The sequence below is a fragment of the Halichondria panicea genome, chromosome 8 (assembly GCF_963675165.1).
Source record: "Halichondria panicea chromosome 8, odHalPani1.1, whole genome shotgun sequence".
In the NCBI taxonomy this organism is placed as follows: domain Eukaryota; kingdom Metazoa; phylum Porifera; class Demospongiae; order Suberitida; family Halichondriidae; genus Halichondria; species Halichondria panicea.
Genome location: NC_087384.1, coordinates 4,486,592 through 4,503,781, shown reverse-complemented (window position 1 = coordinate 4,503,781; position 17,190 = coordinate 4,486,592). Strand labels below are relative to the sequence as shown.

Below are 17,190 nucleotides of genomic sequence, written 5' to 3'. Positions count from 1 at the left end.
AGGGCATCACTTTTGCCATAGATATATAGTAGAGGAAGGGGATTGGAAACGGGATCACGTGAGCTTATGCTTGCAACGTAAGGCCTCTGGGACCGTGCGCGTGGCAACCTATGACACCTTGAGGTGTGATTTTACTGGTTTTGAGGTCAAGAGAAGCTTTTGAAAAGAAGCAAATGAGAGGATACTAGGTAAGTAAATGTATGAATAGCCCTAAAATTTGTCTTGAGGCATGGCTAGGTACAAAATGAAACATTATTATCTAGCTAGAAGTCATGTTCACTCTTGGTAGCACACAAAATTTGAAGATTTTACAACACTTAGCTTCTTCTTTTTATTTGTGGGGTAAGAACTGACTTATGAATTGCATCTATTGTAAATGAATGGTCACAGTAGTAGTACATGATGGTACTTTATTGCTTCAGCTATATATTGAAAGTGGGGATATCATACTTTTTGAGTTATTGACCGATTTGTTGATTTCCACTAGCCATCTTTGCGGGGTAGCATCTCCATAACTAAGTTGAGTTTATATTCGAGACTCGGCAATATTAAAGATCAATGTCCATATTATTGCTTCCAATCCATTAGATTTTGAAAATCACTATTCGTGCTCTGATTTTGTCACCGCAGTGTCGATGTGTGGCAAGAACTTGGACTGAGAAATCACTGGAAGAACATTGATAATTTATGTATAATTATGTTTAGATCATGCTTATACCTTTTGTTGATTGTTCATTGTTGTCTATGCATGATCATAAACTGCCATTAGTGCACAAAAAGTTTATTGCAAGCTCAGCACTTTAAGCTGCATCCATGGTCGCGGCTATAATTGAGGACGGTCCGTGTGAAATAGTGTTAATTGCCTGTGTTTCCAATCCCCTTCCTCTACTATCTATGCTTTTGCTCAGCAGTCAGCATGCGCATTAGATGGCCCTGCCCACATTTCCATTCAATGACATCCGGCATTCTAGTAACTATACGCATTGCAGTACAGTGCAGAATACATGGACAGATCGCAGTTGAGTAGAAGTTGATAAAGCACAAAAGGGGGGGGCTCTAGCCCCTCAGCCCCCCCTCTGCCTACGCCACTGATCCGACTAGAAAAACATTTGCAATGTGAAAAATTGCTAGGATTGGCCAGGGGAACCACAAAAAAGCGTGGAAACAAGAAATCCGACGAGAGCATAACTCCAATCCGTTACAACGTCATGAACATGTACAATACATAGTATATAGACTATGTTCCAGATCCATCTACCAGCTTCCATCCACCACATCATTCCATGTAGGTCACCAGTACGGTCCGTGCATGTTACTACGCATGGATGGACTGCATGTGTGTACCTGTGTTCAACACTGCATGTATTAGGAACATCAATTCATCACAAATCATCATAATTATATGCCCGCACATTCCAAAATGGATGTATAATAAAAGGATTGGTCATCACCCACCAGTAAAAATTGCATATTTATATTATATTGGCCGGGAAAACATGGAAAACTACCAGTACATGTGATTGACGTAACGGATTGGAGTTATGCTCTCGTCGGATTTCTTGTTTCCACGCTTTTTTGTGGTCCCCCTGGCCAATCCTAGCAATTTTTCATATTGCAAATGTTTTTCTAGTCGGATTCCACCTAGGGCCGTAGTGAACGGTCTAGAAACGGCACCCCTGCCAGACGAGCTGAAGTGGCTCGACGCCTTTAGCTTGCAATTGATTCAACTAGCGAAAACGTTTCAAACTGTCATCAGGTTGCATCCGTATTCGAAGAAAGTTCCTTCGTACAATTGTCTCAAAGCGTGCCGCGGTAACATGTTCATTCTGCCATTGCCCATGGCAAACACGGCTGAAACGCTAGCTCTGAACGAATGCGGACTACCTAAACTGCAGCTGTACGTTAAAGTCGACGGGGTTCCCACAAAGAAAAACGTTCTTTGGTGGAAGTTCGTCGACATAAACAAAATCGAAGGAGCTTTGACAAAACTCAAAGAAATCAACTGGTTGTACGTAGACGTGCAACCGGGAAAAGTAGAACAGTCCATGGAGGACGTAGTCATAGAGGTTGCAAACAGTGCAACCAGTACCATGCTCGAAAAGGTGACCGACAAGTCGGGATACGCGGCCGGCATACAAGCTTACACGGTACGTAGTTTAGACACGTTCAAACCCAACGTTGCCGACATAGACCAGTTTAAAATGCTCAAGGTAGACGAATATCCGTTAAAAAGTAGCCAGGAGCATTTAGACGTCATGTGCTTCCCAAACCTTTTCCCAACAGGTAGATTCGGCGAGTTTCACCCTCGCGACGAGCACCTGAGTTTCAGCGAGTACGTAAAGTCGCGTCTAAACAACAAAGACTCTAGGTACAGAAAAAGTAGCGAGTACCTGTTCTACCTCACGCACCAAAAACTCTTGAGAAAGATCAAGGCGGGCATTTTCAACGTGCTTAAAAACACCACGATCAGACATTCCCCTGTCAAAGACCTGCTGAAACAGCTAGAAAAAAAAAGACGGCGAGCTAGAGGAAAACCTCTCCACAATCATGCGTAGTGTGCGTGGAACCAAGCAGTACTGGCATAAAACTGCCGGTGAATTGAATGCTCTAGTTAGGGAGAATGGTCCAGCTACCATTTTCATGACGCTAAGCTGTGCAGAATATAGCTCGCCAGACATTTTGGAGTTCCTTAAGCTACTCGGCGACTACGATCCCGGCTCAAAAGTAGACATCTCTAAAATGTGCAATGAAGACCCCGCCTCGGTGTCCAAGCAGTTCTCGCACAAATTCCGCGCGATGTTCTAAATTGTAATTATGCGTGGCAAGTTGTTTGGCGAGGTGGTGTGCTCTTTTATCAAAAAAGAGTTTCAGAACAGAGGTGCACCGCATTACCACGTCATGTTTTGGATAAAGGGAGCCCCCGTGATGGGGGTCGACCCCGATCACGTGGTTCTCGCCTGGATACAGGAGAGAATCACGTGTAACATCCCAGACAAAGAAACTGACCCGGAACTGTACGCCTTGGTCATGAAATATCAGATGCATCGGTGCAACAACTACTGTTCTAGGCCTAGACACATGGGTAAGGGAAAGTACATTAAAAGGTGTAGATTCAACTTTCCCAGAATAGCGACGGCCACGGCCACTTTAAACGCCATGGAAAAAACCAATGCTAGGCAGAGAGTGTACGATCTTCCCAGAAAAGGCCAAGAAGCCAGAATCAACGATTACAATCCCTTGCTGCTGCACCTTTGGAAAGCTAACGTTGACGTCCAGTACATAGCCGAGACCAGCATGGCGCTCACCGGTTACATTACGGCGTACGTCACAAAAGCAGAGAAAAGCGCCATGCAAGACACGTTTGCGGAACTGTCTAGCCTGTCTAGCACGGGCACTACTCTCTAGTGGAAGTTTGCTTTAATAGCCTTTAAAACCCGAGAAGTAGGGCAGCACGAGGGGTGTTACAGGTGACCACTTTCATGAGAAATCAAACGATGTTCACTACGTGAATGCTTTGCTACCGTACAAACGCAATAGAAAGCTCAAAAACTACGCTCAGCTCTTAAAAATGAACCCGAAAAGCACTGACATGTACGCCCCTAGCCTGATAGACGTTCACTATCCAAACAGGCCAGACAGACTGTCCTCCATGTGCCTGCACGACTTTGTCGCACACATTGACTGGTACGCTAGGGACCGCCAGGGTGAGAAAACGTACAGGAGGCTCGTCAAACCTCGCGTTATCAGTCACACCCACCAACAGAAAAGAACAGGAGCAAGAGTACTACTACTGCCTCATTCTGCTCTTTGTCCCGTTCGTTGACGAGGGTGACCTCCTCCTCGACGGAGAGTCGCCGTTCGAGAGGAGGCAGAACGAAGGCCTCCTCGCTCACCACGACAAGCTCCAGAAGATGTTGGACGTCAATAAGAGATCGCGGGATATCTCAAACGCCAGAAGGTCGAAACGTCAGAAAAGAGAGGTGGAGGAGGAGGAAGACGACGTCAACCTCCTGCTCCAGGGCATGGCCAAATCACACTTGGATCGCCATCTCGAGCTAGACCTCGACGTAGACCCCATAACGCTGGACAGGAGACTGTCCATGCTAAACGACGACCAAAGCCGTGTGTACAAAAAAATCACTGGGCATTTGTTGCACGAATTAGACCATGAAAAAGGAGACTGTAAATGCACAGACATCAAACCATTGCAAATGTTTGTTAGTGGTGTGGGGGGAACGGGCAAGTCCTTCCTCATTCAGGCGCTTAGAGCGTTTGTCAAAGCCACGTGGCCGGATTTACCCAATTCAAGTGCAGTAGCCGCCCCCACGGGCCTAGCAGCTTGTAATGTAAACGGTGTTACCACCTACCAGCTCTTTCAGTTGCCGATAGAGCACGACAGTAAAACTGCATCATACTGGGAACTGCCCAAACAAACGCTAAAATACCTCAGGCAACAACTAATGAACGTAAAGGTGTTCATAATTGACGAGGTGTCCATGGTGTCAAGTCTCAATCTAACGTACATACATTTGAGACTTGACGAGATCTACGGGGGGGCCGAATGGTTTGGGGGTAAAACAATGCTCTTTGTGGGCGACATCCTCCAGCTACCACCCGTTAACGGTGCACCGATGTTCCAAAGCGTTCCCACTAAAGTGCTATCGCTCAGAATAGGTTGCATAGGGTCCGCAAACATTTGGAAAAGCACAGTAGTGTACGACGAGCTTACCATTAACGAAAGACAAAAAGGGGACAAATTGTACACTGAAATACTCGACGGCGTCAGGAGGGGATTTCCTAGCGAACAGGCAGTCTCTCTCCTGACAGAACGCGTCTTCAATGTGCCCGTACTAGAAAAGTACGAGCAACTGAAACGCGAGGGTAAAAAACCCATATGCCTTTTCTCGACTAGAAAAGCGTGTGCAACAGTTAACTCTGATCTTTTAAACACTCTAGACAGTAAGATAATACCACTGCGTTGTAGAGACGTCATCGACGAGGGTGCCTGCGCCAACGGAGAGTGGAACAAACAGGCCGAAAAGCGTCTGACAGAAATGAACAAAGACAGCAGCTTGACGGCTGGTCTGGAAGAAGTGCTCCACCTGGCCGTTAATGCCCGCGTCATGTTGAGACGAAACCTATCCACCGAAGACGGTCTAGTAAACGGAGCCGTAGGCACCGTTCTTGAAATAGAATCTAAACACGTGACTGTTAAGTTCGACCGTGTGGCAGAACCGTACAAAGTGACCAGAGTTGCTAACCGGTTCTGTGTCCTGAAAAAATTCTACATTTCCAGGAACCAGTTCCCTCTAATAGTCGCTTATGCCGTCACCATACACAAGAGCCAAGGTCTCTCGCTCGACTGTGCCATCATCGACCTATCTGACAGCGTGTTTGGTGAGGGCATGGCGTACGTGGCGTTGTCCAGAGTCAGGTCCATAGACGGTGTACACCTGACGTCCTTTACACCCGACTCCATCATGGCCTCTAGAACGTGTGTGGAGGAGTGTAACAGGCTCAGGCTAGCATTCAGGCCAGACTTGGCAGCGTACGAATTGCCCGTTAAACAAAACAGAAAAAGGAAAATGACAGCTGCGATTGTCCCGCCAGCCAAACGGCAGTGTACGGTTGAAGGGAGTAATGTCGACAAACCCCCAGTTAAGAAATGAAAGGAAAGGACGCCTGCAGTCTTCCCGCCAGCCAAACGGCAATGTAACCTTGAAAGGAAAGTCCCCAGCAATGTTAACAAACCCCCAGTTAAGAAACTAAACGAGGCAGTCACCTCTGCTGGTGATTGCCATATAGTTGAAGACCCAGAGAATCGTGGTAGCAATCACGGTGAATCGTTCTGCTTCAACCCTCTGGACGAGGTTGAACAGAAATCGGCGTGTTTGCTGCTGAAAATTAATCACCACAGAAATATCGTCACCGCCGGCGGACCAAACATTGCCCTGACTCGGCCCCATTTACCCTCGCTCGTTGACATGATGGGGTGCATGTTCAGGGCAATGTCTGTGGTCATTTCCGGCTATCAACGTCAACACATTACTGTCAGGCGAGCCATTGTAAAGCACGTGTGATTTCAACATTTGTTTAATGGTAAACATTGGTTGATCGATGCAGGTTACCCGGACATGATCTCCTACGTCAGGGGCACGCAAATGGACCAAACACGTACCTGGGGAACTCACTTGGAGATCTTTGCACTGGCCCATCTGCTCGAGCGAAGGGTGTTCGTCTACTCGAGAACGGCTGGAAATGCCTGGCTGTGTCACTGTCCGAGCAAAATAGACCCCAACATCCCCCCTCCTCGGGACAAAAAGGGTTTGTATATTTATCACACGGGTGACCACTACAAAGTAGTGACATCTGTGACAAAGTAAGTGACTCTACGTGTAGAACTTACGTCCCTCCCTTTCAATGTTTCACACGTACTCTGTGCGTAGGTTGCCCATTGTTGTTATACATGGAGACTTACGTCAAACGGTTTACTGCCCGTTCATTGAATGTGTGGCTAAAAGTATTCCTTCCATCAACATAATATGGGTAACCACCTTTTCTTTCTGTTATTACTTAAAGTAATTGACTCTAAGTGTAGAACTTAATTGTTCAATGTTTCACACGCACTCTGTGCGTAGGTTGCCCATTGTTGTTTGTTCATGGAGACTTATGTCAAACGGTTTACTGCCCGTTCATTGCCCGTTCATTGAATGTGTGGCTAAAAGTATTCCTTCCATTTGTGTCTCTGAGCACACTGGTCCAAGAGACCTTAGAGCTAACAAACAAACCAACAAATGGGCAACCATAATTTCTTTTCATTAAAACATTTCTTTTGAGCGTCAATACGGTGAGTGAAGACTATTGTGAGTATTCAATGTTACTGTGTGTTTATCCCCTGCAGTGTCCCAATAACAAAGACACGTGATGTGAACGGGGTGTATAGGGCTCTAGGCGAATCCCTCGAAAACAACGAAAAACGAGATGAAGGCCGTACCTCAAAGGTGTCTTGGAAACCGGCCGAATGAAACGAAACAACACCCTTTTGAAAAGGGAAAAACAAAACACTAACTCATAATTATTATAATTATACATGTTTTGCTATTTATTTCTTCTATTTAATGCTCATTTGGCACTCCCACTTGCAGCTGTTTGTGGAAAAAAATTTATTTGATTAAGAATTTACTTACACAGGCATGTAATTACAGGCCTCACTGTATTGAAGCCTTGTGAAGGAGGCTAGTGATGACGATTGAAATACTAATCTGGGTGGTCTCGAGGCTAGTCATTGTTAATTTGTTGTACAATTAACTATAGTCGTAGTTATTGTATGTAGCATCGCAGTAATTAAGCGTCATATCCTGTATGCGAATATTATAATCATTTGGTAGTACCAAGCCTAATCAGACGTCATGTGACCCTCAGTCTCGATCCCGCGCTGGGGGTTGGGGGTCACGTGACTGTGGTTAGGTTTTGAGGGATTACTGAGTGAGGGGCCCCTGTGGTTAACATTATGACCGTATGTTGGGGGCCCTCATTCAGCCCCATTTGGTGATCAACATCATGCGACTGAAATCGCAATGATGGAAAAGCTCCAAGCCTGCGAGAATGGGTGGGAGGGAGGCTAAAGAATTCGCCTGCTTGTCATATAGCTATATCAGTTAGAGCACATGTACCTAGATTGGTAGGCATGCGCAATACCAGTGCATGCCTTCAGAAGGCGGTATTCCTCGAGGTTAGGCCGTAGTTGGACTACTCCGCGTTAACTACGTTTAACTACCTTAAACTACATTTCACATTATTTATTCACATTTTATCAGTAGGTTTTACATAGAATTGTTATAATACATTCAAGAGTTCAATCGATCAAGAGTACTACTTTATTTGATTTATGGTCACTGGTGCATTGAATATCTGCAGATATCTGCAGATATATGGAGGAAATTATGGAAAGTTCAAACAACACTATTAATTAATAATAAAACTTCAATACTTACATAGACACTTCTGCCTCCTGCACCACCCGCACCACCCCCACCACGGCCACGACCACGGCCCCTGCCTCTACCTCGCTGTGGAGTAGGAGCAGGAGGCACGTAGTCTTCATCACTAGAAGAACTAGATTCGTATGAATCTGTCTCCATTGGGAAAGAATTCAGTGTCAGTTAAAGTGAGATGGAGAGAGGAAGTACTTTAATACCTTGCACTGCAGGATCACTGGGAGGAGAGCTAGAGACAGGCCTTGGAATTGGAGAAAGAGTGACTGGAACAGGGGTCCGTGCTGGACGCTGAGGTGTTTGTTCAGGCGGATCAGGAGTTCCCATTCTGTATCACAGTTATACAAACTGGTAAGCAAAGCAACCACAAAAAAATCACTTACCATATACGTATTAAAGCACTAGCGCTGCGGCTTTAAATCCACTGACCGCGGCCACTATAAAGGAACAATCCGCTTTGAATTAATTTCTATTTAAAGCACTAGCGCTGCGGCTTTAAATCCACTGACCGCGGCCACTATAAAGGAACAATCCGCCGCTAGCTGCACAATTTAGATGGCCACCTTTACCTGCATTTTTGTAAAGATCGTCAGTAAGAAGAAGTTCAGGAACAACGCATTTGTGCTCTCCTTGGTGAGTAGATTCAGATTCACTGTTTTTTTTTATGTTTGAAAGAAATTGGCATTTCTTTGGTTTCGTAATACCTTATTAAGTCAGTCTGAGTACATACGTTCACAAGTGATGTCATCTCCACTCCACATTCTGTCAGACTGACAGATCCTAGTAGCTGGAGATAAGGACAGTTGGTATCCAGTGACACAGGCGTGTGTAGCCATGGCTCCCTCTAGTACGGGGGATGAGTTTGGATCGTAGACGATGAATCCATTGGAGAGGGTGAGGACAGGACAGATAGCTGTGGGGGAACTCTTGATATCAGTTCAACAACACATCCCCCTCACCAGTACAGACAGGGTCATCTCCAGTGCTCCATCCACTGACACTACACGTCCTCATCATCAGTCCAGTAACCTGGTAGCCAGTGTCACAGGCCATGGAGCCATCATCTCTGGGGATGGTGGTGTCACTGTACACAAGTGGTGCTCCATTGGCTGGGATGGTGCATGAGGTCTGGACAAATCACTGTATGCAAGGAGGTCAGTGAATGTGAATATTATAGCAAATGTTTCTTACGTTCACAAGTGAATCTCTCAGTGCTACTCCACTGCCTTGTGGCCTTATTACAGGTAATGGATGAGATGGTACCAGTCAGAGTGTGCCCAGTGTCACAGATGTAGGTGGCTGTGGCCATGTCAGTACCAGGGTCGTATGAGATCATTCCATTAGACAGGGGACTCAGTGTGGGGCAGGGAGCTGCATGTGGGGGGTTAGTATTGGACATAGACAATATAGTCAGCACTCACTGAAGGTGACACATCTACTCAGTCCTGTGCTAAACCTCCTACAGCAGTGTTCTCCATCAGAACTGAAGTGTGTGGGACCACGATGCAGAGCAATGGCAACTCCAGAAACACCAGTTAGGATCAGTTCGTCATCAACTGCGGCTGTGTTGGGATTGTTCGGGACGCCTATGGGCACGTTAGTCCCATCAGGACCCTGCCACACTACACCACCAGGGTCTAAGGTGTAGCAATACCAGGCTCGTGGATTAGTACCAGTTCCTGCATGCTCTAGATCCAACATCAGAGAACGAGATGACATCTCCAGTGTGGTCAGTGTCAGGGGGCTCAGTTGGTGATGCTAGTCGAACTGTATGCCATTAATACAATAATTGATAAATATTTGTTTCATCTAGGTCTACTAGATCAATATTACAAAAGATTGAGATAGTTTAGCTCATTAATTAGACTACATGCACTATAACTAGTTGCACTGCATATCAACTCACTCAAAGGTTGTCCATACATGCACAAGAGAAACACTTCCCAGCAGACAACAAAGAAATAGAGTTACAGTAGCCATTGATTCTTATAAGCTAGCTAGCTAGCTAGCTAGATCATAGATTTTCCTTCTTCTAACTTTCAATCTATGCTCTATGTATACATGTAGAGCTTGTTGATCAGTGACGAGTGGGCGTCAACGATGCCACTTCCTCATAATAATAACATTTTATTGACGATCTTTGCCTTCAGTAGACAATACCATAACCTGAAACACAATAATTAAAAACAACTTGCTAAATTACATGAAACAGTGACACATACATTGACAAACTAGACTGTGTTGTTATAGTGTCTACTGTTTTCTGTGTTGCAGTCAGTGGATGCATAAGCTGCACAGGCTGAGAGCTGGTAGTCTGCAGGAGGAGGGGGGCGTGGCTGGTCCACCACCTCATAGGTAGCCTCCTCTTGTAGTTCGCTCAACCCCTCGTAATCAGGGGAGGGGAGATGACTCATCACCACTGGGGCTAGTCTGTACGAAATAGAAGAATTAATTATCGTATAATTATTAATGCACAAAATTAGGTAATTTATTACAAAGGAGCTCTCTACAACCAAATATACCTAAGTATGTATGTACAGCTACTTCATTCACACAACTAACACTCACTGTGTTGGTTGGCTGCCTGTCTTCTCATCACTCATGTCCTTGGATCCAGACCTCCATTGCCTCAACATAACCAGGACAAGCAATATGATCAGTACTAGCACAGCAATGGCCAAGACTCCAGCAACCACCCAACCAGCCACTGCACCAACATTGACCACTACACTCTCTGTGGGTGAGGTAGTAGCAGTTGTCAGATTAGTGATATCCTCAGGGCACTCTAGACTGTCTCTGTCAGTGATCACCACAGGGCAAGTGTTTGTCAAACCAAGTCGGGTACTTTGTACTATGATGCTTGAAGTGTCGCTGATCCATTGTTCAATTAAAGAAATGAGTTCCACAGCAGACACAGTTTCTGTTCCAGTCAGCACAGCTCTGTAGGTCACATGACTAGAGGAGCCGTCAAAACAATTGATGAACTCGTCAGTGAGAAGGGAGGGGCTGAACCCACAAGCACACAATCCTTCAACACCTTGAGATAGTCTGTTAGTGATGCCACTGGCTTTGGCCATTGTCTCTGACTCAATATACACCTCACAGTTTGTTATTACATCCAGACGGAGTTGAATGTTGAGTGCTATAAAACAAATTGACGGTCACAACAGCAGCATGATCCATTGAGCACTAGCTACGCACAGTCCATAAATGATTTTACTAAATGGATAAATCATAATGTCTAGACATAGTGGCACTTACTCATGAACTCAATGGTGTAGTGAGCAGCTACAGTGTGTTCCCCCTCAAGCTGACTGGAGGTGAGGATGACCTGACAGCTGTACTGACCAGCGTCTGACAAGTAGAGAGTGTCGAAGTTGAGGGTTGCTGTGCTGGTAATGAGTGACCCTCCCTCCCTCGTCCACTGGTAGGAGAGGGTGGATTGTAGAGAGGCCCTTCCACTCAGGGAACAAGTGAGGGAGAAACTCTGACCAGCCATTGGACCACCACTGGGGCTGATCACCACTTGTATGGCTGGATGGAAGAGAGTGGGTGTTTTGCTAATAAGTGATCACAGCTAGGAATTCTGTGAAAATTACAAAATTAATGTATAATAACAATGCAGTTTCAGTTTAGTACCTGAGTAAACATCTACTGACAACAGGTGGCTACAATAACAAAAATGAATTAATTACTTGATGCTGCAAATAACTTGCGCATGTTCACAAGTTGGCAGCATTTAGAGTCCACTGTCCATCATCATAATTATTTGCGCATGCTTAAAGTGATACATACAACCCATGCAGACTGACTAAAACACATGTAACTAATCTTCTTACCGGTATATATTTCCAGTTGGGTGATGAGGGACAACTGACCGTCAAATATAGAGTTATTTTCCCCCCAAGTGAGCACTGCTACTGTGACATTACCAATAAAATCAACCGAGAAGACAATAGTTCTGTCATCAGTAAAGTTGATGAGCTGGACAGATAATTGTTCTGGAGAGTTGATTGGATGAACCAACACCAAGCAGTTCGTTACAGGTATAGAGCAGTTCACTTCAACATCTCCACTGAGTAACTTAAAGGTAATGTTCCCTACACCATTGGGCAGGGGAGCAGCAGTTCCTAGAAATGCACACATGTACAATAACAACTGTCAACTGTTAGTGATGCACCCACATACACAAAAACATTTGCTTGTTAGCCACACACGCATGGCGTTAAGCCTACATGACAACAGTTACAAGTTAGGGCCTAACAAGAGCATGCAGTGCATTCCTCTTATAAATTATTATATACACTGTACATGACTGTATATACTACGTATGTTAGTGTATGAGCCATACATATACACTGTACACAAACATTTGTTGTTCAGCATTGTCTATGGCTCTCACCAATGAACTCCTTCTCTCACTAACGGGCAGGCGTTCTACCATTGGCTACATGCACATGCAGTTAGTACTCACAGTGTTTACAGGGATTTGAAGAATTCTTGCAACTCAATGTCGAGAGCGGAAGTACCTGTCACGTGAACCGTTATGTAACAAGATTGAATTGTGGCTCATTCCAAAACCAATTTTTCTCCAATAGAGCCGTTTATTTTTGTTAAACTGGGAAAACATCGACTTACATAGGAAAGACCTTGTCAGCTGAAGCTATCCTTGAGATTCTAATCGTTTTGCAAGCTACTACTTGCCCCAGCCTGCCTGCAAGCTGTTGAAAGTGTATCACTAGTCTCAGTAAAATCTGTCTTACCAGCTGGATACACAGGTCTGTGACACAGGTTGTGTGACAGACTAATAGTAGCTCACAAAACGATTGGAAATGCTCAAGGATAGCTTTGAGCTGTGGTGCAAAGGCTTGCAATGCAGAACAAAGCCTCCTGTATAGTTCGATTTTTTCCTAAAATAAATGGCCTAAAGGCTTTATTGGAGAAAAATTGGTTTGGAATGAGCCAGAATTACATAACTGTTCACGTGACAGGTAGTTCTGCTCTCGATGTTGCAGTTGCAAGAACTCAGCAAATCCCTGTAATTATACATGCGCACCATTACACACTTACCTCTTGATGTCCTCACTTCCACAATCTCACTTGTAGACGCTAGAGAGAATGGCATTCTTGGTAGACTGTTGTTCTCCAAGTCAAAAGCAAGGAGACTGTATCTTCCAGGAGGTATGTGGCCGATACTGAAATTATCACCCCTCCTTGGCACAGCCAACATAATGCTGCTGGACTCACTTGTGGTGGGAACTAAATACATTAGAGCCCCAGGAGAAACAGAATCCACAGCATATTCAATACGGCCACACATACTGATGCTTTCGAAACAATCAGTCTCAGGTAGAAGTCTTTGAATATCACTAGTACCTGAAGAGTATTATGACTCCATGTAAAGTGAAACAGAGATTTACTCACTTAATGAACTCTCAAACATCAGGTCAATTCCATTAGCAGCAGTGAGTGTCACAGAGATACTTGTTAGAATGTCAGTAGGAAGTGAGAAGGTGATCGAAACATTTCCAGATGCGTTAAGAGTACCATTCTGAGATCCTACTAGTGATCCAAATTCCACTCGATACAAAGTAAACAGTGTACATTCAGGGACCTGAAAAAATAATAATTAGACCATTGATATACAATAATAGTGATATTACCATTGCTTCAAACATCACATATTTTTCCTCGGAGTCTTCTCCTTGGCTGACAACTGTTGTTACACCTGTAGAGAAGCATTTATAAACCACAAAGAACCATGATCAGTAAGTACACTGGTCACCTCTGGCTGATGTAAATGATCCAGCAACTGGTTCACTAGCTGTTCCTTTCATCTGATTCCCTCCATCAACAGGAGTCACCGTGAAAAAAAAAGTGTCATACAAACTGTGGTTGGGATACTTGAAAGTGTACTGCGTTTCAGTCAGTCCACACACTGGAGGAAGTGTCTTATTGCAGACAATTGTCGTTTTGTTGAAGTTCACACAGTACGTAAGGTTGGTAGTAAAGTTGAGGTCCGCCCATGACAAAATGATTGTATCCGTATCATTACTTGCATTAACAGTAATGGCTGTAGTAACAGATTACGATATAGTGAGTGGCATGAGTATGTAGACGTATACATGTATGAGGGACTTACCAAATATTGTCAAGGTAGCATTCTCTGTCCGTATACCATCGAACCCTCCTTCCACTCTAACCACTACCTCACACTGCACCACAGTGTTGTTGTAATGTGCTGTAGCTGGGATGGTCAGTGTTGCTGGGGTATCACCAGACGGTGGGGTACGAGTAAAATCAGATGGGAACTTATCATCTGCTGGAAAGGTTCCATTGATTCCCCAACTGTGGGTTACAGCATCAGGATACAGACACTCAAACACTGCGTCCACACCTTCAGCCTGCACCACCGACACTGGTTGTACTGTAAACTGGGCTGAAGAATTGAAAGAAAATACCGTATATCGAGTTTTGAATGCGTATAGTTTATCATTTGCAAATGATACTGTACAAATCCTATTGTGTTTCTAACTTTGGTGAATAGCATGCGCATGCTCCTGCGCATCTTTCGTTTGCTATCTATGCGAAACTTATAATTCACAATCGAAAGAACTTCGCATTCGAAACCCGATATACGGTACAATAATGTGAAGGTTAACGTTGGTTGATTGATTAAGTGTTGAAGAACACCACAAGTAACTAGCAGGGTATTGGCAATTGTATTAGGTGTATACGTATATGTATAGCAGTATTAAAGAACAATAGACTCCTATGTAAATTAATATCATACGTATTATATTAACGGACGAACATGCACACATGCACAAGCTACAATGATATTACGATTTAAGGCGATCATTAATACGGTATGCAAACCTTGACTGAGATGGAACATCAATAGTAGTACAAATGGTACACACACAGCTTTCATCGCTTTGTTTTATCTGTAACAAAATAATGTGGGAGAAAAATTAATTTGAGTAGATCTAGATGTAGAAAAAACACTTTTTTTGCTATAACTAGAGCACTAAAGTGCAAACCCTCGGCTGGTGACATGATTATAAAGAAACCAGAAGACTGATATAATGCAGTGCAATAGTGATGTTGTTATCATCATCATGCATGACTTGCACAGCAACTCAGGAGCAATAAAACTAAACCAGACTGGAGGCATGCTGAAACATTTGAGAACAGGTAGTAGTACTATAAATATATGCACTGTGGATTAGGATCACAGCAAAGAAGCATGGAGTCTCAGAGAAGTATGGCTCCAGGTCCTGCATGGATCCCAGTCAGCTAAAGCAAACTTTCTGCTTTAGTGACCCTGTTCCAATATTGTTCCTGGTATATATACAGCTTTCTACTTTAGTGACCCTGTTCCATTGTTCTGGACCTGGTACAGGATCACTTCAGTTATAAGTAACGCATGTGCAAGTTCTGTTCAAGCTACATTTTGCTCGCTTTTATTAGACAACGAAGCTTTAACACCGAAAGCTGCCACTATTAGAAGTACTGAATTGTTGTGTGGAGGCTACCCATGCTGTAAACGCAGTGCTAGAGCATCCAGGTAAGCAGACCCAGTCACAAGCTTCTTAGCTTTTGCTCGTTTTTATTTGACAACGAAGGTTTAACATGAAATTCTGCCACTATTAAAATTAATAACTTGTTGTATGAAGGCTATCCATGCTGTAAACACAGTGCTGTGGCATCCAGGTGAGTAGATTCACCTGTCACAAACAAACAAACAAACAAACAAACAAACAAACCAAACAACTACTATAACCCGTGGCCGCCCACGCGCCTCGGGTTAATAATCACAATTAAATTACCTGGCTACAGCCTAGTATACAAGTAGCTTAAAACGAGGGAGAGCAGAGGAATGAGTTACGTACCTAGATATAGACTATCTATTCACAAAATCATGGCCACGAGATCGAGAGTTCAATTAGATCTAATGACAAGATAAAAATTAATGAATATCATTATAAAGCAACAATGTACATTTGTAGTATAGAGCATGACTGCATCATAGCATTTTTTTGCACACATGTTCAATTTTTGTCATTCAAGATGTTAAGATTTTGCTGCACAACTATTCCAGGGCTGTCTTACTGTCTCACTGCAGTCTAATGCTAATGTCTTACATTGTGTTCCACTCATGCCCAGCCTCTTTTCTCCATTACTATACATAATTATGTGCATGTAAACTATGTACCGTATATCTTCTAATTTATCGGACAGCAAAAAATAATTATTTTGGAAATTGTCCGGGTATAATTGGAACAGATTTTTATAGAGCATGCAAAGTGTCCGGAATAATTAGAACAAGCAAGCAGCTGCATGCGAGCTAGCTAAGTTTAATAGAACAGTGTGCGACTGAATAGTTGCACTAGCTATCTAAAACTAGCTCTCAAAGCTATCTAACTGCAGCACTCTAAGTCTTACTTGTGAATGAAACTCAACTTTTCAAGGGTATTGTCCGGATATTTAGAACAAATGTAATATTAAAGCACTGGAGTGTCCGTTGTATTAGAACAACGAAAATTGTCCAAAAGAGTGTCCGGGGTAATTAGAAGTGTCCGATAAATTAGAAGATATACGGGATTACATTTATTTTGGATCTATACTGGCCGGTACGTACTTGTGCATCTACCGAATTACCGTATAGCTAGCCTCGATCCCAGGCCGAGTTTTCGCTTTTATAACCGTTATAAAAGCGAAAACTCGGCCTGGGATCGAGGCTACCGTATAGCGTGAAATTTTCAAGGGGCATAATTTTCACAGATTTCGTGGGTTAGCAATCCTACACGAAAATTGTTAGAATTATCTGCTATAACGTGCAAAGATATAAAGGCGTGGCTTCCGGTAAGCAGTCATTCCGCGAACATTGTGGAATGAAATGCTTTTAGAGGCCATTCCATGAAATAAGTGCCTCAAAAAGTTCGCGCTATATTGGTATATTATATATATACTATATTCAGTGTGCACATGACATTGCAATGCTTTAGCCTCGTCCCCAGGCCCTAGTTGGCGGAGACAAAATTAATCGGCCTGGGTAGCATTTATTATTCCTTTTCAATTTGTAACTAGATCTATATACAGTGGAATCTCTGTTAACATGCAACCACCTCCGAATAAAAGCCAGTTGCTATGTGGTTAAAATGAACAGTTTGTGTACAACACAATCTCTCAA

General features: G+C 43.7%; 3 protein-coding genes and 1 long non-coding RNA gene across 5 annotated transcripts; 2 read left to right on the top strand and 2 right to left on the bottom strand.

Moving 5' to 3' along the window:
* Positions 1 to 27: 27 nt before the first annotated feature.
* LOC135340095 (uncharacterized) lies at positions 28 to 728 on the top strand. The gene is made up of 2 exons (XR_010396191.1): positions 28 to 188; positions 631 to 728. It is a non-coding gene; the product is annotated as an uncharacterized LOC135340095 (long non-coding RNA).
* Positions 729 to 3,861: 3,133 nt separating this feature from the next.
* Positions 3,862 to 5,979, top strand: LOC135340082 (uncharacterized). The gene has a single exon (XM_064536379.1). It carries the CDS (start codon positions 3,912 to 3,914, stop codon positions 5,667 to 5,669), a length of 1,758 nt encoding a protein of 585 aa, XP_064392449.1. The 5' UTR covers positions 3,862 to 3,911; the 3' UTR covers positions 5,670 to 5,979.
* Positions 5,980 to 7,929: 1,950 nt separating this feature from the next.
* On the bottom strand, positions 7,930 to 10,092 carry LOC135340091 (uncharacterized). The gene is made up of 6 exons (XM_064536405.1): positions 9,901 to 10,092; positions 9,416 to 9,761; positions 9,186 to 9,365; positions 8,954 to 9,134; positions 8,198 to 8,907; positions 7,930 to 8,131 (listed from the first exon to the last, which is right to left on the bottom strand). Exons 2-4 carry the CDS (start codon positions 9,711 to 9,713, stop codon positions 9,076 to 9,078), a joined length of 537 nt encoding a protein of 178 aa, XP_064392475.1. The 5' UTR covers positions 9,714 to 9,761; positions 9,901 to 10,092; the 3' UTR covers positions 7,930 to 8,131; positions 8,198 to 8,907; positions 8,954 to 9,075.
* Positions 10,093 to 10,166: 74 nt separating this feature from the next.
* LOC135340079 (uncharacterized) lies at positions 10,167 to 15,948 on the bottom strand. 2 transcript variants are annotated; one of them, XM_064536375.1, is made up of 11 exons: positions 15,827 to 15,948; positions 14,874 to 14,941; positions 14,137 to 14,433; positions 13,780 to 14,067; positions 13,658 to 13,722; positions 13,419 to 13,608; positions 13,065 to 13,370; positions 11,834 to 12,124; positions 11,256 to 11,528; positions 10,563 to 11,136; positions 10,167 to 10,424 (listed from the first exon to the last, which is right to left on the bottom strand). In XM_064536375.1, exons 2-11 carry the CDS (start codon positions 14,926 to 14,928, stop codon positions 10,226 to 10,228), a joined length of 2,538 nt encoding a protein of 845 aa, XP_064392445.1. In that variant the 5' UTR covers positions 14,929 to 14,941; positions 15,827 to 15,948; the 3' UTR covers positions 10,167 to 10,225. The 2 variants fall into 2 exon arrangements, with proteins under 2 accessions (XP_064392445.1, XP_064392446.1); XM_064536376.1 differs by having other exon boundaries at positions 15,890 to 15,929.
* Between the last annotated feature and the right edge of the window lie 1,242 nt (positions 15,949 to 17,190).

Coding starts and splice junctions, on each gene's coding strand:
- LOC135340082 (XM_064536379.1), top strand. CDS start 3,912: ATGTTGGACGTCAATAAGAGATCGCGGGATATCTCAAACGCCAGAAGG.
- LOC135340079 (XM_064536375.1), bottom strand. CDS start 14,928: ATGAAAGCTGTGTGTGTACCATTTGTACTACTATTGATGTTCCATCTC. Junction 14,068..14,136: donor TGCTACCTTGACAATATTTG/GTAAGTCCCTCA, acceptor CTGTTACTACAG/CCATTACTGTTAATGCAAGT. Junction 11,529..11,833: donor CCAACTGGAAATATATACCG/GTAAGAAGATTA, acceptor TCTTCCATCCAG/CCATACAAGTGGTGATCAGC.
- LOC135340091 (XM_064536405.1), bottom strand. CDS start 9,713: ATGTCATCTCGTTCTCTGATGTTGGATCTAGAGCATGCAGGAACTGGT. Junction 9,366..9,415: donor GAGTAGATGTGTCACCTTCA/GTGAGTGCTGAC, acceptor CCCCACATGCAG/CTCCCTGCCCCACACTGAGT. Junction 9,135..9,185: donor TGAGAGATTCACTTGTGAAC/GTAAGAAACATT, acceptor CCTTGCATACAG/TGATTTGTCCAGACCTCATG.